Consider the following 24,228-nt stretch of genomic DNA (forward strand, 5'->3'; position numbering starts at 1 on the left):
TATAGCTACAAATGCTAATTGTAATTACTAGGGCAGTTCAGTAACATATTCTAATATATTAGTCACATTCCTGTACTAATAGCTCCCATCTTAGTTCAGTTCTCTATCTCATTTCCTGCCTGTAATATTGTTCCATGTATAATATACTGTGTATGTATGTGTGTGTGTGTGTATATATATATATATACACATATATACACATGTGTATATATATGTTTGTGTGTGTGTCTGTATATGTATATACACATATATATGTAATACCTATATTTATGTATATAACTTAATTATTCATTATAACTGGTTAATTTTATACCCTGTCAATCTGGCTTACTGTTGCCAGACAATGTCTTCCTAAAATATGGCTTTTCTAGGTAACTGCAGCCCTAGAAGCCTGGTATTGGCAACTGCATGAAATCTAACCTCTGTTTTGATTTCAAGGATCTCTAAAATATGATCCTATCCTACCTAAGCAATCTTATTTTTTTATCTTATTCCTCAAAGTTCACCTTTCCTCCGCCATCTATTTAGTTATTTATTTTACATTTATGAAAGCTTTAATTCACATCACTCGTACAATACTATGCTGATGGCATGTGCCTCGATAAATAGGCTTCAAAAAGAAATTATTGCAGTGTAAAAATAGTTTCCCTGAATTCACGTGCTTTTTACTATTCCCGGGTCTCAAAATGGCTTTTAACGTTATTCTTTCAGATTTTTAGAGCTGTGTACCCCATATTGTGATAGGATATGTTTCTCTGCCCTGCTCCCTAGAGTGGTGTTGGAGCGAAGGGAAGTTAACACAGCTTGGCACCATTCTAGTCTGAAAGAGGCCCAATTTGAGAAATTCACTTTTGTTGCCAGAAAAAAAGGAACATGAGAAATTAAAGTGTCAAAAAAGGCTGGGGCGTTTACGCCCGAGAAGAAAGCCCACAAATTAAATAAATAGACAAATAAGTAGATAGATAGATAGGTAGATAGATAGAAAGATAGATAGATAGATAGATGATAGATAGATAGATAGGTAAATAGGTAGATAGATAGATACAAAGGTCAAATCTGTTCACTCATCAAATATTGAAGTGCCTTCCACACCAAGCTAGGCACCAGAGATAGAGCATGGAGCAAAGTGAGTGCTACCATGGAGCTATCCCGTGGACATTATAATCTCCAAAGCACATCTGTTTCCTTGATATTCTCCCAGTTGTGCCCATTTTCCAGAATAGGCCTGCTCTGACACCTTTTGGTCTTCACATAGCTCCAGACAAATTTTCAATACAGTGGAAGGGAAAGAGGTCCAACAAAAACTTACAATCCACTGACCTATCTTCTAGGGCTCTGTCAGTGTCCATTTCCGAGTTGTATATACAGTAACTGCATTTCCTCAGCTGACAACCTCCCAACGCACATGATGAACGGACCTCACCCATGAGGAATGGTGGATTCTTTTCATATACTTAACATATTTATTGAGCATGCCCTGGGACACATGTTTATACATCTCATTCTTCCTCCTATGTGCTTATTCTGATTATTTCTTTATTTTGATAATACCTTACCCCCAACTCTTATTAATATTCTATATGTTTTTTTAAAGCCCAACTTAAGTCTTATTTTCCATGACCTTTTCTTTCTCTAAATTGTGTTTCTCATTATCACCCATTCTTAATTTTAATTGTATGCTTTTACATAGGGGAGTGGAGGAAGTACTATGCTAGGAGTGTTTTTTTTGTTGTTGTTTTTTTTTTGGTTGTCTTTTTTAATTCTTACAACCCCCCATGAATTAATATAGTTATTTTCTATTTAGTAGCTAAGAAATCTGAGAGGATTAAGTAGCTTTCCCAAAATCACATAGTGTTTCAACGTACTTCTGTCTAACGCCAAACAATGATAGCCATTTTGCAACTCCAGATTTTATAGAACTTTCTTTTTACAAACTTAAAAGTAAATTGCAAAATTATTTAAGAGTTCAGAAATGGAAAGTCCTGTTTTCCACTGCTCTGTCCCTTAGATTTAGCTTGGTGTATTCCAGGCTTTGTTTTTCATACTTGCACATACACATGTAAAAATTGAGACACACATTCAGAAATAGGATATTATGCATACCATGCTCTATCCTGCCATTATCACTGCAACATTACCTTGTTAGTCTATATAGATCAAATATATTAATTCTAATAACTGCATCATGTTGCATTTCAACAAAGCCTGTGCTTCTTGTTTATTTTTACTCTTTTATCTTCATAACTCCATTTCCATTCCCCTTCTCTCCACAGGCAGCTCTTCTCGTGCTTTTAATGAATACTTTATGTGTTTTGCAAAAACAGCTATCATTGTTTTGTATACATGTATTTTAAATGCACACCTATTATAGAATTCATTCAGTTTTACTTTTTACCCTAATTGCTATGTTTCTAGCTCATCTGTTTTGCTATGAGTGCAAATGTTGCTTCTTCCTGCTATGTGGTGCTCCATTGTACTCGTCCAAGTCTACACTTACTTTTCCTAAATCATGCACCCTTCTTAATGTACTCTGAATAACTTCACCTCAGAATTATTTCCCCAACTAGGTTGTAATTTACTCTAGAGCAGAGATGGCAGTTCTTATTTATATCATATCAGGGTACTTAGGAAAGCTGTGTCTGTGGTAGACACCAAATTGGCACAACTAAGCTGTTGATTGATAATACCGTACATGTGGGGACTTTTAGGTTCTTAGTAGCAACTGTAAAATATGGTAAGGTGAGATCTTGACTTATATTTTAAATAAGTATTACTAAGTAAGGTAATGTCATAATTCTCAAGCTTTACTTATCTCCTCTTCCACAATTAAACCTAGTATACAGAACATAGAACTTGGGAGTAAGAAGATTTGGTTTTGAGTTCTTGTTCTACTTGTCAGCTAGTAATTGTTATGTTAACCAAGCCTTCCCATGCAGCTCTTATAACAACACTGAGCTAATTTATATATAGTGAGAGATAACCTCAAATTTTTATTTTTTCCTAAATTTAGGATCTAAACTTGGGAAGGCAAAAGTCTAAAGAGTTGTCAGAGATTTGGTCACTTAAGATAGGGCAAAGTAACAGTATATTTCAGAAAATAAAGGCAGATGGAGAGGATTCTGGGAAGATGGCAGACTAGGAAACACCAGGAATCTATCTCCCCACTAATGCAGTTACAGTGGCAGAACCTGTTTGATGTAACTATTTTGGATCTCTGGAGTCTATTGAAGGTTTGCAACTTCCAAGGTAACTTCAGCTCTTAGCTTTGTAGTAGCAGCTGTTCATTCTCCATCTCTCAGTCCCAAGGCAACTAACCATGCAGCATTTCAGGAGCAGCTTGCATGCTGGGCCAAAAGGTCCCAATGATCTCTATCATTGATAGCTACTTCTAATCTTCAAGGATAGACAAAGAGGTAGAGGTAGGCAGCTATTATTGTTTTGTCCCCTCACCCTCACCTCACCTCCATTATAACAAGTCCCATCCCTTCTGGTTGAAGTAACTCTAAGGGATTTAAACGGCCATACCCTTTTATTTCTTGCTTCATCTTTTTCTTTTCCTTTTTGGGGAGCCAGATATTACAAACTAGGACTTTCAAAAACAACCACATATACAAGAGGAATTAGAAAGTCACCATGCATATGTAGAGGAGGATGCAGGCTTAGGAAAGCCCTGAGAAAATTTTAAGTTTATACCTCAGGCTGATCCTCAGCTCAGAGATAGCAAACGACAATTTAAAAACAAACAAAAATTCAAAACAACAAACACTGGGGAAGGAGGAGAATTTTCTTTCCATAGTTACCCCATTATTAGATTTAAATGACTAGTTTTCAACAACATTTGAAAGAACATTCGAGAGAACATTTGAAGGATTAATGGCTGAAAACGTACAAAAGACTAACAAGGTAAACAGACAGGACAGTATGGTTTATTCAAAGAAAAGAAAATAAACAAAAACTGTCCCTGAAAAAGTCCTGATGGTAATCTACTAGACAAAAACTTTAAAACAATTGTCTTAAAGATGCTCAGAGAACTAAAGGAAGACATGGAGAAAGTCAGGAAAGCAGTGTATAAATTAAATGGTTATATTAGTAAAGGGAAAATTTAAAAAGAAAAAAATTCTAGAGCTGAAAAATACAATAACTGAAATAAAAAATTTATTAGAGGGATTCAAAGTTGGATTTGAGCAGGTGGAAAGAATTGGTGAATTGAAGCTATGACAGTGGAAATTATTTAATCTGAGGAACAGAAAGAAAAAAGATGGGAGAAAAGTGCACAGACCATAAGGAACCTGTAGAATGTCAACTAGTAGACCAACATATGCATTATGGAAGTTCTGGAAAGAGGAGAGAGAAAGAAAGGGTCAGAGAGAACATTTGAAGAATTAATGGCTAAAAACTTCCAAAATTTGTTGGAATACACTGTACATGAGTATAAACATCTAGGAAGCTCAGCAAAAACTCTCAATTTGGTTGAAGTCAAACAGACTTACACCAAGACATTACAATTAAACTGTTGTTAAAAGGCAAAGACAAAGAAAGAAGTGACTCATTATATGTAACAGAGCTCTGGTAAGATTGTTAGCAGATTTCTTCTTAGAAACTTTGGAGACCAGAAGACTTGGGCTGATGTACTCAAGTTCTAAAAGAAAAACTGTCAACCAAGAATTCTATATCTGGCAAAACGGTCTTTTGAAATGAGGGGAAATTAAGACATCCCCAGATAAACAAAAGCTGTGGTTATTCGTTATTGCTGGATTTGAATTGAAAGAAATGCTAAAGGGAGTCTTGCAGATTGAAATGATAAAACACTAGACAGTGACTTGGAATCATATGAAGAAATTGATCTCTGTAAAGGTAAATACATAGGCAATTATAAAAGCTAATATTATTGTAATACTTTTTTTCTACATAATTTAAGAGACTAATGCATTTTTTAAAAAGCAATTATGCATCCCAAAGCTAGTATTACAACTGGTTTGTACTCCACATTTTGTTTTCTACATAATTTGAGAATCTAATGCTTTAAAAAAATTATCAGTTTTTGAACACAGAAAGATAAAATTGTATAAAGGTATAATTTTGTGACATAAAGGAGTGGAATAGAAATGTAAAGGAGCAGAATTTTCATGTTATTGAAGTTAAGCTGGTGCAAATCCAAATTAGAGTATTATAACTAGGATAGTAAATGTAATCCCCATGGACTGACTTTGGCCTAGTAGGTATCGTTGCTGCTGAACACTTTTGTAAAGTTATAAAGGAGTACAGGTATGGGAGATATGGTAATGAAAAACCGTATCTTTAAATTGAGGCATAGGTCATTTCTAGATGTGTTTCAGCTCTACAGGGAGGCTGCATAACAGAAGACTCAGCACAGCTTAATTTTCATCTTTTTGTACTTGTTCTTGATCCCTCATGGTTGAATTAATTGCGCTCTGTGTGTACTTATTGCACTTACAAAGTTTGTGCATTTTATTAAGGTATTTGTTTATATTTCTGCCACCACATGAACTCCTTAAAGTTGAGAGTACTGTATTTCATTTTTCTTCTTACAGTGCCTTATGTGACTATGTGAATATGGAAAGGAATTTAAAAATTTGTGTGGTCCTTAGTAATTATCTGTTGAACTGAACTGAGAGGCTTGCTTTTTAAGAAAATTAATTTTAAAAATTAAATTTAGGTTATTTTAATGTAATATTTGTTCTTTTAAAAAATACTGAACAGATAAGAAGCATGTTAATCTATTTTCTAAAATTTTCCCCTGATATAAATATTGTTACCTGATTGGTAGCTCTCCTTCCTTTATTCTTTCTTTCATTCTTACACACACCATAACACTTATATACAACTATATAAAGTTCAGGTATATAACATACATAAATATACTTTTAAAAAATAGGAGTATGCTCTGCAACTTTCTTTTTTTCACTTAACAGTGTACATAGACATACTTCATTCTTTTCAGTGGCTGCATAGCATTTCTAGTGCAGTGTTATCAAATATATTTAACCAGGTCCATTGAAGGGCATTTAGGTTATTTATAGTTTTTTGTTTTGACAGACAGTGCTGGAGTAAACATCCTTGTACACATCCTTTTGTATTTGTAACACTGTATCTGTAGGATAAATTTGAAATTGCAGTTCTTTCATATGGTATGTGAATATAAAATTTTTGCATACTTTGCAAAATGACTGTAATTAATATTACCACAAATAGGGTATGCAAAGACCTATTTCCCCACATTCTAACCAACATTGTATATTATTTCATTTTTGTCAAGTTCAGTTAGTATTTTGTTTAAAAAATTTTTTTTTTAATTTGGAGGAAGGTTAGTATTCTGTATATGTGTTTATTGGCTACTTTTCCCCCAGTCATTTGCCTTTCTAGTCTTTGGTCCACTTCTTATTTTGGCTGCCAGTATTTTTCTATGATTTGAAAGAACTTGTACATATTAGAGAATTAGCAATCTTTCAATTATGCTGCAGATATTTTCTCATATGATTGTTATGCTTGATTATATCTTTTGTTATGCAGATGCTTTAAATTTTATAGAATCAACTTTGTCATCCTTATTTCTTGTGATATGTGGGTTTTGTGTCATGATTTGAAAGTCCTGTCTCAATCAAAGAACCTATGTGTTCTTCTATTATTGTGTGTGTGTGTGTGTGTGTGTGTATGGTTTCAAAATGCCATCTGCTTGGAATTATTTTAGTATTAGGTCTGAGGAATAAATTAAACCTTTTTACTTTCAAGTGGCTGACTCCAGAATGTGTTTATGTATGGGAAATGTGGGGAGAGAAAAAAAGCAAGAGATGTCCAACTTTTCAGCCTGATTTTTTTCCTCTTATGATTTTTATGTCAAAGAAAGCATCATAGAAAAAAATAAACTTAAAAACAGAAGTTGCCTATGATACTATAATAAAATATAAATTATTTCTATTTTTATTGCTCTCTAGAAATTTCTTTCCATATTCTGACATTCAGTAGCAGTCTCCTACATTTTAAAGTTAGTATGTGCCTAACTTTAATGTGTCTGTTGGCTTTAGTACCTATGTAATGTTAGTTACTACAAATTAAAAATAAATTATAGCTACGTTTTTTAAAGGACTTAGTTCCTTGAACTCATTCCTGAATCCTTTTAGTGGTCAAGAAAAGAACAGTGTGAAATGTAAAATTTAAAAGAAATGACAGCTCTCATTTTACCCCTCTAGATTTTGGACTGGTTTGTACAGATATGTTTGGCCCTGAAACATGTACATGATAGAAAAATTCTTCATCGAGACATAAAATCACAGGTATGTTTATTGTGTTACTAGTAATTTCTGAATGGATATGGACATGGAACCAGCATTGTCTTGATCCAAAATTTTAGAACCCAGTCCAATCTGGTCTATCTTGTGTTAGACCTCCTGCCTACTTCCTATATCTTTCTATATCTTGGTTTGCTTTCTCATTATAACAGAAAAATATTTTTAAAAATGCATGTGTGGAAGGCAATGACAATAGGATATAAATTTCTAGATTGGAAATTGTTTTCTTATAGAATTTTGAAGGTATTGCTCACGTGTCACTTGACTTGTAGTTGCTGTTTAGGAATTTCAAGCCATCATTCTTATCCTTCTTTCTTCTCTCTGGAAGATTTTAGGATATTCTCTCCATCCCTGTTATGAAATTTCAGTGTTACGCATTGTTGAGGATCAGCTTTTATTCATTATGCTGTGTAATTTCGCTCTGAGAAAGCGTATTTTCCAGGAAATGTTTTGGAAAATGTTTAGGTGTATTTTTTCAAATATTATTTGTCTGTTACTATCTTCAAGGTTGTCTTCAGGATTTTTTTCTAGACATGGTGGAGCTTCTTAATCTTTCACTCCAAGTATCTTGTTTTCATATTTTATCTCTTTGTCTCTCTGTTCCATTTTATAGGTCAGTTTCATCAACCTACCCTTTTAATTTTGTGTAAACTAGTGCTTATCTCATCTACTTTTTAAAAAAATATATTTTATTGATTTTTACAGAGAGGAAGGGAGAGGGATAGAGAAAAACATCAATCAGCTGCCTCCTGCACACCTCGTACTGGGGATGTGCCTGCAACCAAGGTACATGCTCTTGACCAGAATGGAACCTGGAACCCTCCAGTCCGCAGGCCGACGCTCTATCCACTGAGCCAAACCGGCCAGGGCTCATCTACTTTTAAAAAAACTTTTTTATATTTATTGATTTGAGAAAGAGAGGAAGGGAGGGAGGGAGAGAGAGGGAGAGAGAGAGATTGATTTGTTGTTCCTCTTATTTATGCGTTTGTTGGTTGATTCTTGTATGTGCCCTGACTGAGGATTGAGCATGCAAATTTGACATATTGGGACAGTGCTCTAACCAACTGAACTACCCTGCCAGGGCTCTCATCTATTTTTTTTAATAATAATTTTTTTCTCTGCATGGTTGAAAATGGAATTTCACATTCTGATTGGTTCTTATTTCATAATGTCTCATTCTTTTTAAATGATATTTATCCCTTCATCATTTATCTCTGAAATTTCTAAACATTTTATTTTAAATTTTTTGTTGGACTGTTTTTTTAAATTAATTATATCTAGAGTGAATTTATGCTCTGATGATTTGGAGGGGCTAGTTTTCTTTGCATTATATGTATGGCTTCATATGTATGGCTTGTCCCCACAGCTCACTTATCTTTGCATAGAGGTTCCATGGTTGTCTCACTTAAGCTCTCTCAGTTCTCAGAAAGGGGAGTACAGAGGAAGTTTGTTTCCTGTGTCAGGGCCGAGTGTCTATCTTCTTACCTCAGGCCTGCAGCTTCTTTATAGCTTAATAGCCACAAGATGCATAGTGGGAAGAAGAGAAACTGTGGTGGAAATTCACCTTTTCTGTCCCCCAACCCTCTGCCACCTAGTCCCATTTCATCCCATTTTACTCCATCCTTGTTAACCCCCGTTTGTGTCATCTTGGCTTTGAGCATGTGCCTGATTCAGATCTCCTGACTGATAAAGATGGGTTTTTAATTCATGTTATCCCACAAAATCTTGACTTCACTGTTTGATAGAGTATTGGAGTTCTGTATTTATAAATGCAAAATGGGTAAATTATTGGAAATTTAAATTTTTTTAAATCTATTTCTACAGATTGTTTTACCTTTTTTTTTGGATGATGCCCAGGGATCTGCACTTTTTTTAAAAAAAAGTTGACATACAATATCCTGTTAGTTTCAGGTGTACATCATAATGATTTGATAGATACATTTCAAAAAGATCACAATAAGTCTAGTTAGCATCTGTCACCATATAAAGTTATTAAAATATTACTATTTCCCTATGCTGTACATTACAACCCATGACTTACTTTATTACTGTAAGTTTGTATCTCTTAATCCACTTCACCTATTTTGCCTCCCCCTCACCCCCCACCACCCATTTTTGGAAAATTTTAGGATTAATTTGTTACATTTACTAGTAGGCTACTTAGAAGTTTTAGACAGTTGACGGAGGGGGAGGTTGGGATTGAATTTTTAAAGCTCTAATGAGATACATTTTATATTCCATAAAATCTACCCACTTAAAGTGTATAGTTCAATGATTTTTAGTATATTCACAGAATTGTGAAACCATCACCACTTTCTAATTCCTGAAAATTTTTTATCACTCCAAAAAGAAAACCTGTACCTGTTAGCAATCACTCCCTATCCCTACTCCACGTAGATCTTGGAAACCACTAATCTACTTTTGTCTCTATAGATTTGCTTAGTGGGGACATATTATGTAAATGGATTCATATAATATGTACCTTTGCCTATGTTAAAATTGAGTTATTTGTCTTTTATTGTTGCTGTTGAATTGTAAACGTTTTTATTCTGGATACAAATTCCTTGTCAGATATAGGATTTGCAAATATTTTTTCCAATTCTGTGGGCTATCTCTTTTTTTGGTGGTGTTCTTTGATGCACAATAATTTTTAAAATTTTGATGAAATCCAGTTTCTATTTTTCTTTTTTGCTTCAGTTGGTGGTGTCATATCTAAGAAATTGTTGCCTAGCCCAGTGAAGATTTACTTCTGTATTTTCTTCTAGGAGTTACAGAGTTTTAATTCTTATATTAGGTCTAGAGTCCATTTTGAGTTAACTTTTGTATATAATATAAGATAGGGGTGTACTTTCATTCTTTTGCATGTGGATGTTGAGTTATCCTAGCATTTTTTAAACTCCATTTTTGTGAAAAAAGTTGACTCAGAACTGAACTGTAATAATAATTCTGGGTTTTTTTTCTCACTTTTATAGAACATATTTTTAACCAAAGATGGGACGATACAACTTGGAGATTTTGGAATTGCTAGAGTTCTAAATAGGTAATATATCAGTTTTAAACTTGGTTTTGATATGTCTTTAGTGAAGTTTAAATTCATGGTTATGTATCTGTGATAATTTATATCTTTGAGTATCTTAAGCTTCTCCAATAATTCTTTTTTTGTTCTAGTACTGTAGAACTGGCTCGAACTTGCATAGGTACCCCGTACTACTTGTCACCTGAAATCTGTGAAAACAAACCTTACAATAATAAAAGGTATTTAAAATACTTATTATATTATGTAGATTTCCTTTAACTATATCTATTATACTATATATATTAGCCTTAAGAATATTCTAAAATCACTAATATACATATGTAAATGTATATACACAGACTTTTAAAAAATATATGATGAGGGGAATTGTAGAGAAGCTATTTCACTATCTTGCTAAAGGAACTATAGAAAGAAGCAGTTTATTATTGAAATTATATTTGGAAAAGAGAGCTTTCTTTGGTCTTTCTCTTTGTAATAGTAACTTCCTACTGAATTATAATAGCTAATATTTATTGAACATTTTCTCTATGAAGGGCACTGTTTTGTATGCTTTCTGTGATTAACTCTTAATCTTCACAGTAACATTGTATATTGTATGTATTAATCATTCCTCCTTTCCTTATAAGGAATTCAAATGCAGAGCGATATAAAGTAACTTCAAAGTCCCAGGCACCTGGCTTCCAACCTCAGATTTTCTAATTACTGAGTTGTGCGGTGGTTACCAGACTGTAAATGTACTAGATGGAAAAAGAAATTCTGCCACTGAATTCCAATTACCCTTTATTTTCTCTCAGTCTTTCCCATAGAAAAATGATAACCAAAAAGCATTGATGTTAATTTTGAAAGTGCTCATAGAAGCTAAAAGGTAAAAATTGATAGCTGGCAATAACGCATGTATTATTGCTATCTGTCCTCCTTCTCCCCCATTTTTTTTTTTGAGGATGAGGAGGAAGCTCTATTTCAAACTTGAGCATAGAGACTGAGAACATCATCCTACCAATGTATTTTTTTTAAAAAACTTTTGTTACATTAAGTCTAGTCCATTGAATATATTATTAGTGAATATTCTAAAGGATAACAGTATTTTTTTGAACTAAAGTAATTTTACATTTTAATGTTATTTTGCTGTCCTGTGGATAAGTCATCTGTAAAAAACATCATTCTTTCAATTAAGAATGGATTTGCCCTAACCGGTTTGGCTCAGTGGATAGAGCATTGGCCTGCGGACTGAAGGGTCCCAGGTTCGATTCCGGTCAAGGGTACAAACCCAGGTTGCGGGTTTGATCCCCAGTAGGAGGCATGCAGGGGGCAGCCGACCAATGATTCTCTCTCATCATTGATGTTTCTATCTCTCTCTCTCCCTCTCTTTTCCTCACTGAAATCAATAAATCTAAGTAACAAAATAAACTGATGAACAGAGTGGATCCAGAGACACGGGAGCATGGAATAGAGTGTGGAATCTCAGAGGAAAAGCGGGGGTGGAGGAGTGCGCTGGAAGTGGGGAGAAAGGGGGCATATGCGGTACTTTGAATAATAAAGAATTATTTTTTAAAATGACAATAGCTAACACACACACACACACACACACACACACAAAATATATTTTTAAAGAAAAGAAAAGAAGAGATCATATGTAAAGAAGATAGTGTAAATAAGTCTTTAATTAAGAGTAAAATAAATTAATATATTTACTCTTACCTAATGTTTCAGATGGCTCTCAGGTTTGAGATATAACTTTAGTAAATTAATATTTTCTTCATGTTTACTAAAGTAGTAGTGTTCTACTTTAATATTTTTAGAAATCATGCTATTTTTAAAATAAATCTTTATTTTTGAAAGTATTATGTATGTTCCTTTTTTTCTCCCATTGCCCTCTCCTCCCCCCTCCCTCTCCAAGCCTTCACCACCCACTGTCTGTGTCCTTGGATTATGCATATATGCATATGAGTTCATTGGTTGATCTCTTCCCCCCCTTCACTCTCCCTTGCCTTCCTTCTGAGGTTTGACAGTCTGTTCGATGTTTCTATGTCTCTGGGTCTATTTTTGTCCATTAGTTTATGTTGGTCATTAGATTCCACGTATGAATGAAAGCTGGCTTATTTTGCTTAGCATAATGCTCTCTAGGTCCATCCATGCTGTTGCAAATGGTAAGAGTTCTTTCTTTTTTTACAGCTGCATAGTATTCCATTGTATAGATGTACCATATTGCAAATAGTTAAGTAAAGCATTTGAATTGAAATAAAGTAACAATGGAATATTCATAACATTTACCAATTTTGTTTTTTTAAATACTAAATTTCTCTAATCTGGGATAGCTGTTTTCATCATTTGGTTATGGTTGAAATTTTAAGTTTTAAAGGACATGTTTAATGGAACATATTTTTGCACAGCATTTTCATGCTGGTATTTTAAGTGAAAAGAATTTTAAGTAAAATCTGAAACTTATAAAAAATGTGTCATTCTTCTGTTTCCTAGTGACATTTGGGCTCTGGGATGTGTCCTTTATGAGTTGTGCACACTTAAACATGCAGTAAGTACAAGTTTCTGAAATATTGTGTCAAAAAGTGACTATAATATTTTTTAAAAAATTATATGTCATCTTTCAGATGACCCTTTTGTACTAGAAATTTTTCTTTGTCAGTTTTTAAACTTCTCAATTTCTCTTAAGTATAAATTTTAATTTATTTTCCCTTAATATGTATGCATATATTACATACTTCATGTTATATATTTGTTCTTATAATACATATATCATACATTTTTCTGAAAAATTATTTCTAAAGACAGAAATAGATTTGCTGTACTTTTAAAGTTAAATTCATATATGAATTTGATATTTTAGCTTAACAAATTATATTTGTTTCATTTTAGCAGTTTTTATCAAAACAACCACATCATTTGTGTTTGGAATTGAAATCATCTAGGGAACATTTTCAACGTATTTATAAAGGGATTTTTAAATCAATTTAAATACCTTTTAATCCAGAGTTTTTAAAATTTTCACTTTTGAGACTCTGACATAGCACACAGCAAAAAGGGGAAGTTCTTGTCCTAAATAGGTTGGTTTTTAATCACTTTCCATTTCAGAATTTGTTTTTTAAAAATTCTTCCCCCATTGTTTAAACAATAGAGTGTTTTCATTACAGAAAACTTAAAAGAAAATACATAAACAATATAAAGAAGTGAATAAATACCAAAAGCAATTTTTTCAACCAGTAATGACTACCTGTAATATTTTATCATTTCCTTTTAGGTTTATTCTAGACTAATCTATAGAGTGGGTTTGTTTTGTTTTTCCCCTGAAAAATTTGGTTATATTTATAAGCAGTTTAATAGCCTGTTTTTATTTCCTGATATTCTTTGAGTATTTTTCTTCGTTGTTTTTTTTTTTTTTTTTTTTTTTTTTTTTTATGTTTGCATACTTTCCTACCGTATTGCTTTGGTTTTGTTTTTGTTTCTTAAGGAAAAAATTACAGACTGCCAAAGTGATATGGGATGGTCATTATTAGATCTGTATGTAGAAGAATGGGTTAGTTTTTCTGTGACAGTAATTTTAAGTCTAAATCAGAATATTTTTACATTTACCTGTTACCATTGCTTCATCTACATTTAAGTGTCAATATTGCTTCTGTATTTTGGAATTGTTTACTCTTAAGTGGACACATGAAATTAAGTAATTCTCTTACCTTTATTTATGAAGAGTTTGTCAGTTGAGAGATAGATAAAAATTCATTGTAGTGAAGAGCTAGAGTAACAAGTCTTTTTGCATTTAGAATTTCTTATGTACATAAATACTTCTTTACAATGGAATTGTATTCAAATTTTTAATCAACTGAAGGACATATTTTAAATGTGCTAAGAGAATTTAACATTTATCAGAACTATGTTATAATTGGCATAATCACCAGTGCCTAATTTATACCTTGTTTTATATTCTATACTATTTTAGCTGAGATATCAAAGCTTAATTTTACTTACACTCCAAATGAAATCATCTTAAGACTTTAAACTGCCCACTCTATTTTTTTAAATTTCAGTTAGAGTTTATATTGTGCTTAATACTAAAATGTATAGTATTCCCATTGATATGACTTTGGAATATTTGCTGCATTGTTGATGCCATGGCTTTTGGGAACATAACACACTTAAAAATAATGAGCAGTGTTTAAAGGGAAATTAATTAGTAGTTTATTATATTTCCCCAAAATATTTTAGTTCTATAATTGATGTCTTGTTTTAGTTACTACAATAGGAGCACAGGAAGGCAGGTCTTAAATGAAGACCACCAGGTTGGTTGGTTGGTTTTCATCTTTATTATTATTATGTTTTTATAAAATATTTAATTATTACTTATATTCCCATCTCTTAGTGTTTCCAATAACTAAAACTCTTTTTTTATTTTATTGATTTTTCACAGAGAGGAAGGGAAAGGGATAGAGAGTTAGAAACATCGATGAGAGAGAAACATCGATCAGCTGCCTCCTGCACACTCCCCACTGGGTATGTGCCCGCAGCCAAGGTACATGCCCTTGACCGGAATCGAACCTGGGACCTTTGAGTCTGCAGGCCAACGCTCCATCCACTGAGCCAAACCGGTCAGGGCTAACTAAAACTCTTATAACAAGTTATAACATCTTAAGATGACTGATATTCTCTTTTAAATATATTTATAAATAACCAAGTGAACCTTGCTCTAGAGAACATATATGGTTAAAATATTTGGAAGAGGACTGTATTTCTGTTCTATATTGTTAAGAAATGAACTATTGTCATTGTTGATATTCCCATTTTCAATGTGTGTGTGTGTGTTATGTATGTTAATTTATTTTTTTAAATTTTAGTTTGAAGCTGGCAATATGAAAAACCTGGTACTGAAGATAATATCTGGATCTTTTCCACCTGTGTCTTTGCATTATTCTTATGATCTCCGCTGTTTGCTCTCTCAGTTATTTAAAAGAAATCCTAGGGATAGACCATCAGTCAACTCCATATTGGAGAAAGGTTTTATAGCCAAACGCATTGAAAAGTTTCTCTCACCTCAGGTATGTTTTTTTACTGTAGAATTAAAATTGAGCAATAGGGTTATGGTGCTTAAGTAGAACATGCCCTCCTCTGTTTTGAGGAGAGCAAACACATCAGAACTTGGCGGGGGAGGGGAACGAGGTGCTTTTTCAAACAGTTCTGGGGCCACCTTTCTTTCCATTCCTGTGTAACTTCTCCTCCCTATCTGCTTTTCAGTCAGTCTCTAGGAGGGAGCACATTCATTCTTTGTCTCCTCTTAACACTTAATCCTTAACTTCTGATCACCACATGTGTGGTTGTTTTCCCACAGCAGGCAATTCTATGATACCAGCTGGTGTCCTACAATTCAGCTTAGTTCTGACACTATACTTGGAGATAGCTTCAGATCCCTCAGTCTCACAAGACTGCCCCTCTTAAGTTACTGCAAGTCCAGGTTGTCACTTGTGCTTCTGACCAATCAGAGGTTCCCACAACCCCTTCTTGGGTTCAATTAATCAGCTAGAGTAGCTCACAGAATGCAGAGAAACATTTACCAGTTTATTATAAAGGACATTAGAAGAGTACAGATGAATAGTCAGAGGAAGAAATATATAGGGTAAGGTTCATCAGGGTCAGAGTGCAGGAGCTTCTGTCTCTGTGGATCTAGGGTATACCACCCTCCTGGCATGTTCACCAACCTAGAAGTTCTCCAAACCAGTCCAAATTTGAATTTTTTATGGAGGTTTCATAATGGAGGCATGATTGATGAAATCATAGGCCCTTAGTGAGTGATTCGACCTCCAGCCCCACTCTCCTGGAGGGGAGAGTGGGACTAAAAATCCAACCTTCTAATCACTTGGTGTGTTTCTCTGTCAACCAGCCTCCATCCTTAAAAAAATATATATTTTTATTGCTTTCAGAGAAAAGGGAGAAAGATAGAAACATCAATGATGAGAGGGAATCATTGATTGGCTGCCTCCTGTATGCACCACACTGGGGATTAAGCCCAAAATCCAGGCATGTGCCCTGACCGGGAATCAAATCGTGACCTTCTGGTTCATAGGCTGATGCTCAATCATTGAGCTACACCAGCCAGGCCTTAAGGTCACTTTATTAACTAAAATTCAGGTGTGGTGAAGGGGGCCTGTGATAAATAACAAAAGACACCATTGCACACTTTACAGTTAGGAAATTCTGAGCTTTTAGGAACTACTAGTATGTGCCAGGCACTGGATGAAGATCATCCTATATAATAAAAGCCGAATATGCTAAGTGTCCGGTCATCCAGTTGTCCCTTCAACCAATTAAAGCGTAATATGCTACTGCTATGCTAAGGCCTCTCAACCACTCACTATGACATGCACTGACCACTAGAGGGCAGACAGTCAACCGGTCGACCAGTCGCTATGATGTGCACTGACCACCAGGGGGCAGACGCTCCAACTGGTAGGTTAGCTTGCTGTTAGGGTTTGGCCGATCAGGACTGAGCAAGACTGGCAGGACATGCCCTGGAGCCCTCCTATGGTCCCTTCCCAGCTGGCCAACCTCCATGTCCCTCCCTGACCCTGATCGTGACCGGTGGGGTCCCTCAGCCTGGCCTTGCCCTCTGGCAATCCAGGACCCCTTGGGGGATGTCAGAGAGCCGGTTTTGGCCTGATCCCGCAGGCCAGGCCGAGGGACCCCACTAGTGCATGAATTTGTGCACTGGGCCTCTAGTGTGTGTGTGTGTGTGTGTGTGTGTATTTTTAATCCTCATCCAAGGGTATTCTTTTAATGATTTTGGAGAGAGTGGGAGAGAAAAACATAGATCAGTTGCCTCTTGTATGCGCCCTGATTAGGGATCAAACCCATAACCTAGGTATGTGCCCTGACTGGGAATTGAACTTATAGCCTTTTGGTGCACAGGACAACATTCCAACCACCTGGCTGGTTTGTATTTCTTATTATAAATCACAATAGAACAGAATCATTCCTCTGTCTCTTGGGTTTATTTTGTTTTCCAATTTTTTTTTATTGTGGTAAAATATACATAACATAAAATTTATTATCTTAACTATGTTTATATGCACAGTTCAGTGGTATTAAATATGTTCATAGTGCTGTGCAGCCATCATCACCATCTAGCACCATATCTCTTTTCCCCTGTAGAGCAAACTTTCTACCCATTAACCAATTATTCCCCATCTTTCAATCACTAGTGCCTGGCAACAACATTTCTACTTGTTCATTGTTCTTTGGTCACATATGTATAATAGATTATTGATTTATATTTCCTGTAGTACTTGCATGTAGGTGCATAATAAATATTTGTTAAGTTGAATTGAATTTTATTCTGACAGGACTTATAAAAATTTATAGCAAATCAGTTAGCATAAGTTATTAATATTAGTACGATCACCTGAAACCGGAATTATTCGACATTATATGTTTTGTGTGCTATTTGTCAATTTAAGTGATCACTATTAAACTCTTCTGTAATTAGACATCTAGCAAAATCATAGTTTATTACTTTTATATGCTTTTGAGAGGTGAGGGAAGTGTCATATATATTCTGGCTTAACAGAACATCACTGTGAACAAACACTCTTCAGAAAACAGAGATGTGGATTTATTACTACCAGGAGAACGCATTAGTAAACAAGAAAGCCAATTAAAACTTGAAAGTTAAAATTGACTTGTATAGGATACAGAAACAGTCTCTGAAATGTGGATGTCATTTATGAGACTCCTTTGTTATCAATAACATTTTCAAGGACAGTTTTATGATGCAATGTACTATTTTTTTTTTTTTTTTTGGCAAGTACTAAAGAAGAAAGAATGACTTCATTTAACCTTGCTAGGGTTTCTTTCCCCCATTACCAGCAGTTAGGACATACAGTCTTAAGGCTGAAGCACTGGAATTCAACTCGCCAGCAATAAAAGAAAACACTCGACCCTGATTTATGTAGAACTTATAATATGGAAAGAAAAAAGGACAGATTGTGATTATTAACAAACGGAGTAGTTGACATTACATGTTTAGTATATTCTTAGCTCCCTGTTGCTATTTAAGCACCACTGAGATTTCATTCTTCATGAAAACTTTTATCTTTTGTTCTTCAGACTTATTTTCTGCTGTACAATTGTGTGTCGCTAACCACTGATGTATGTCCTGAGAAATGCGTTGTTAATTTTGTCATTGTGTGAACATCATTGAGTACACAAACCTAGGTTATAGAACCTACTGCCCAACTAGGCTAAATGGTAATCACCGTCACATACGCGGTCTGTTGTTGAGGGAAACAAAAACATTATGTGATACATGACTGTAATATCACTTGTTCAGTATTCTAGTGAGAAAGTGTGTGATACATTTTTTAAGGCTTTAACTTTCAAACAAATTATGAACTTTACTGCAACTTATGAACTGTTATTCTCAGTCTTGCACACTCTAGAAACTTCTTCCTGGGTGTGGCTTGATAAATCATGAATAATCTCTGGTTCACTAGGTACTCCATTGAGTGCTGTCCATCACCTTCTGTGATGATGAAGTGTTTTGTATCTGCATTATCCGACTTTGTAGCCACTAGACATATGTGCTTATTGAGCATTTAAAATGTGACTGCTGTGACTAAGGAACTGAATTTCAAATTACGTTTATTTAAAATTTTAATCCAAATAGCTACATATGGGTAGCAATTCTATTGGACAGCACAGCATAGTGATTCCAGAATCTTCTTGGCGTCTACATGTCCCTTCTCTCAATTCATATTTGCATTCACACTGTGGAAAAGAAAGACTCAAATTCAAACAATGGAAGAAATTACCCAATAGGAAGCAGCCTGGAGTTGGTAAAGCACGTTCAGAAGTGGAGCCTGAGAATGTGCATACTTAATACTTTCCTGGTGATGCTGACTCTGCTGGTATGAGACTTTGAGAACTGCTTTAGGGGATCCTTGCTGGGAAAGACAACCATTTCAGTTACTGTTTTTGCCTGTTGGACTTCAGGTCCACTGCCACTGTAGGAATATTTTATCCACCAACATTCATTTCTCTTGAAAAAAAAATTAACTTGCTTCCCCACCCAGTAAGAAAAAAGAGCAGACTTAAATTGAATTAAATCTTTGTTGGTGTAATAGTTTGTACTTAAAGAGGGGAACAAATGTAGTAAGGGGGAGAAAATTACTTGCAGGCAACACTAATAATTTTTGCTTCTCAAAATATGTTCATAAAATATTCATAGAATATTTTAGTAAATAGTAAAAAGAGACATTTGTTGCCCTGGCTGGTATTGGATGTTGTTCAGTGGCTAGCGTCAGCCTGCACACCAAAAGGTTTCACGTTTGATTCCCAGTCAAAGGCACGTACCTGGGTTGCAGGTTCAATAGGCAACCATTCAGTGTGTGTCTCTCACATTGATGTATGTTTCTCTCTTTTCCTTTCTCCCTTCCTCTCTTCCTCCCCCTCCCTCACTTTCTTTCCTCCTCTTCCTCCCTCCCTACTCTCTTCCACTTTCTCTAAAAATCAATGGAAAAAATATCCTCTGGCCCTAGCCAGTTTGGCTTAATGGATAGAGTGTTGCCCTGTGGACTGAAGGGTCCCAGGTTCAATTCTGGTCAAGAGCATGTACCTTGGAAGCAGGCTTGATTCCTGGCCCTGGTCAGGGCCTGTGCAGGAGGCAGTCAATCGATGTCTGTCTGTCTGTCTGTCTGTCTGTCTCTCTCTCTCTTTCTCTCTCTCTCTCCCTGCCATTTTCTCTAAAAATCAATAGAAAAATATCCTTGGGTAAGGATTATAAAAATAAAAATAAATAAATAATCCTCTGGCTTTAGGGGAAAAAAAGAAGAAGGAAAAAAAGAAAAAATATCCTCAAGTGAGGATTAACAAAACGAGAGAGAGAGAGAGGTTAAATTTTGTTGGAATATTTAAATATTATCCAATAATGTTTACAGTTATATATTGATAAGAGTGAAAACTTAGAGATGCTGAGAAGATTCAGAGTTACGTTGAAATAACTGAGCGGTTAATCTGAGAAGCGGGTAATGAAGCTATGCACAGTGGTCTAAGATGACTGAAAATCATTGGATTGTAAGAAATGCCATCCATGGATGATGTATTGAAAATACATCATCGGTTTGAAATAAGGGATATGGATACACACAGAATATAGAGGTTATTTCAAATAGGAGGTAGTTGTGTTAAATTGTTGATCTATAGAACAGCAAGCAGTGTGTGGGGGCCTTTGTGGTACATTAGGTTAATTTGGAAAGAAAGCTTGTTTGGAGAAGTAAAAATAAATTGGTAAGTTTGGGAGGCAGTGAGCATAAGAGGAATTTGGTGAATGGGTTATGTGATTGAGGAAGGAAAAAATGCATTGTGATTAATGTATTTTTTTTAAAAGTTAAAATCTTTTCTTACTTACTTAACCCCCTCTTTCAATCTAAGCTTATTGCAGAAGAATTTTGTCTAAAAACATTTTCCAAAGGTGGAGCGCAGCTTATACCAGGTAAATGAAATTTAATGAATCCTTTAATCTGTTTGCAATAATTAATATACTAATTATACTAAGTAGTAATATTCACTAATTATACTAGAGATATATGTAGACACAATAAATTGGTATAATTATAGATAAACTTAATCCAGATGAAATGCATATTTAAATTATGATATGATAATATATAATACCTTCTGATTAATTAATCACAAAATTTTTATTTTTTTGTCTGCCTTAGTTAAATGAAATCTGTCTTAGATATAAATGTGGATATTAGATTTATTGGGGTGATCACTTTGTAAATTATATAAATGTCTAATCACCAGATTGTATACCTGAAACTAATATATTATTGTTCCTTGTACTGTAGCTAAAAATAAACTTTTTTTAAAGAATTAATAAAATGATAGTGGGGGAGGAAAAATGAAGAGGCAGTTTATAACTTGGTATTCTGCTAGTACTGCACTATCAGCCTCCCAGCTTTCTGAATGTGATATTCAGTATAAGTCCGGTGTCCCGACATTATCACCACACTCAGGTATGACTTTCCACTGAGTGTTTCTGTCAGTCCCTGTAAATGTAGGCCACTTCCGTCTGCCTTTGTCAGTGTGTGTGCAGCACCAGCTACGCACAGTGGTCTATGATGACTGCAAATCACTGGGCTGTAAGAAATGCCATCCATGGATGATGTATTGAAAATTTCCGGGACATTGAGGGTGTTCCCAGGGTTTAAGAAATGCCTGTAGATAAGCAAATAAAGCCTGATCAATGCCTTGCTATATTTCATGACCAAAAACTGCTTTAAGACACTGTACTGAAACTATTGTTGAGTTGGTTAATATGCATTAAATGCAGACTAATTATTATTTTTTTAAGTTTATTTTTATTGTTGACAGTATCACAGATGTCCCCTATTTTTCTCCCTGTTCCAGCCCCACCCCAGGCCTTGACTACACTATTGTCTGTGTTCATGGACTGTGCATATATGCACACAAGTTCTTTGGTGGAGTAGTTATTTTAATGACCACTTTAATGGTAGTTCTGTTTCTTCTCTGGTTGTCATTCGGTGATGGGTTTCCCATTCCATTAATGAGATAGAGTTTTTTTAAGGCAGCATATCCACACTGAGTGAAGCCTGCAGTGAGGCTGAGGAGCTCATGGTGTGATGCATCTGTACACAGGCCTTTTGTTAAGTTTCACTGTTTGTGGGAGTCTGGTCTAGATTCCACGGATGTAAAGTAAATATTTTAAATGAAAACTATAAAATATCAAGTGGCATCCGTTTTGAAATTTTTAGTCCTTATCAAATGCTTAGGTGATATTCTGAGAACATTGTCACAGAATGTTATTAAAATGTCTTAACTAAGTGCCTACATCTTTATGTAAAATATTTTTCTTTGAGAAATACTTTATAACCTATAATTTAAAAAATAAATTAATGTGAAGTTAGGTACTTTATCAAGGATAATTTTTTTTAATATGGCCATCAACAGTAGAATATTTGTAGCATTGTGGGTATGGTTTTTATACCATGTGTATATATATATATATGCATGTATTTGTGTGAGAGGAAAAATATTTTTTTTGCATATAGAATGACTTCAGAATGGATTTCTAAAATCAGTGGACATTATTTAAGATTTGAAGAGTATTTTGTTTTTCTTTTTTTTGTAAATCCTCACCCAAGGATATTTTTTTCCAGAGAGTGGGAGGGAGGGAGAGAGGGGTGATGGGAGAGAGAGAAAGAGAGAGTGAGAGAGAAAAACCCCATCAATGTGAGAAAGACACATTGATTGGTTGCCTGTACTCCTCTGACAGGGGTGAGTGAATCAAACCCAGGTACATGCCCTTGGCCAGGAATTGAACCCGTGTCCTGCAAAGACCGACTCTCTAACCACTGAGCACCACCAGTCAGGGCGAGTACATGGTTGTTGTTTTTTTGAGTATATTGTTTTCAAACAATGTTTTTCCTGTTTTACTCCATTTTGAGTGTGAGCAGATGAATAAAAATGAATGCATTATCCTGAAACTGAGTCCATATAAGCTGGATGTGGTGTGGTGGTGCCTCAGGAAGGCCAGCTATACTTAGCTCTCCTTAAAGTCTCCTGACTCATCCTCTCAGTGTGCAGAGACTGTCAGTTCTTGGCAAGTCAATTCACTCTAAATAAAATTCACAAGGACAGACACGGCAAAATCAGCACATCTCTCTTGGCAGTCAAAGTCAAGCCTTATGAGAAGTCAAATCTTAATTAAAAGCCTCATTGTCACAAAGGCCAGAAATGCACCATGTCAGCACATTCTTTCCACATGGGTAAGCCTGCGTAGGAATTAGAAAGTTATTTTGTTGTAAGAGCAGTTGGATGGATGAACTGTTTAATAGCATGGGGCTAAAATAGGAGTTGTATTGCTGATGGGCCTCTACATATTGGGTGGGCTCCAACTCCTTATATTCCTTATCCTACTGGTAGCCTCGAATCTGAGTCTGAGAAATGCTCAAAGATCAGATAAGTAATTCTCTCTCTTCTCTAGAAAATGAATGGGGACTATTCATATAGTTTCTTGGGACTCTTCATTTTTATGCTTTTCTGCCTCTGGCCCCTTTTCTGGCATACCCAGTATGTCTTGGGTGATGTTAATACATGTAGCCAGGTTACAGTGTTATGACTTTGTGTATCTGTGGTCTGGATTAGTTTTACAGTTGAACTCTCACAGGAAAATTTTTCCCCCCACATTTCCTAGCTCCTGTCAGGATACATTTGGAGTATGTGTTTGGAAAACCTAATGCTAGCATACTATATTTCTCATCTCTTCAACCCAACTTACTTATGAATTGCTAAACTGCCGATCAAATGGATATTATTTTTTATTTTTATAAAAGTTTATTAAGTTATTTGAATAATATATGTTCTTTCTAAAACATTAAAAGAAGAAAATAAAACTTAACTTGAATCTTGCCCTGGCTGGTGTTGCTGAATGCTTAGAGTGTCAGCCTATGCCCAGAAGGGTTGCAGATTCAATTCCCAGTCAAGGATACATACCTGGGTTGCAGGTTTGATCCATGGCTCTGGTTGGGTGAGTGCAGGAGGCAATTAATTGAAGTCTCTCTCACATCAATGTTTCTCTCTCCCCCATCCTCCCTCCCTTCCATTTGCTATAAAAATCAATGACAAAAATATCCTCTGGTGAGGAGTAACAACAACAACAAAAACCTCGAATCTTAACACATACTGTTATATTTGTGTTTTTTCCTATAATAACACATGTATAACAATTGAAAATTGGGGTTGTGTTATAAACAAAGATTTGTTTCTTTTAAAGTACAATATTATATGATGATCATTTTCTAATACAGCTAAATATTCTTTGAAGAACTGAGTTTACTGGTGGCATTTCATTGTGAACTACTG

General features: G+C 34.9%; 1 protein-coding gene across 1 annotated transcript in view; it reads left to right on the top strand.

Moving 5' to 3' along the window:
- The window catches only part of NEK1 (NIMA related kinase 1), a 152,525-nt gene that overhangs the window by 22,765 nt on the left and 105,532 nt on the right, over positions 1-24,228 (top strand). Inside the window, exons 5-10 of the mRNA XM_081091794.1 lie at positions 7,209-7,292; positions 10,280-10,347; positions 10,476-10,562; positions 12,820-12,874; positions 15,186-15,386; positions 20,770-20,830. Of these exons, the coding sequence (XP_080947920.1) occupies positions 7,209-7,292; positions 10,280-10,347; positions 10,476-10,562; positions 12,820-12,874; positions 15,186-15,386; positions 20,770-20,830 (556 nt within the window). The remainder of the gene's footprint in view (positions 1-7,208; positions 7,293-10,279; positions 10,348-10,475; positions 10,563-12,819; positions 12,875-15,185; positions 15,387-20,769; positions 20,831-24,228) is intronic.

Source organism: Myotis nattereri (genome assembly GCF_964212035.1).
Source record: "Myotis nattereri genome assembly, chromosome: 5".
In the NCBI taxonomy this organism is placed as follows: domain Eukaryota; kingdom Metazoa; phylum Chordata; class Mammalia; order Chiroptera; family Vespertilionidae; genus Myotis; species Myotis nattereri.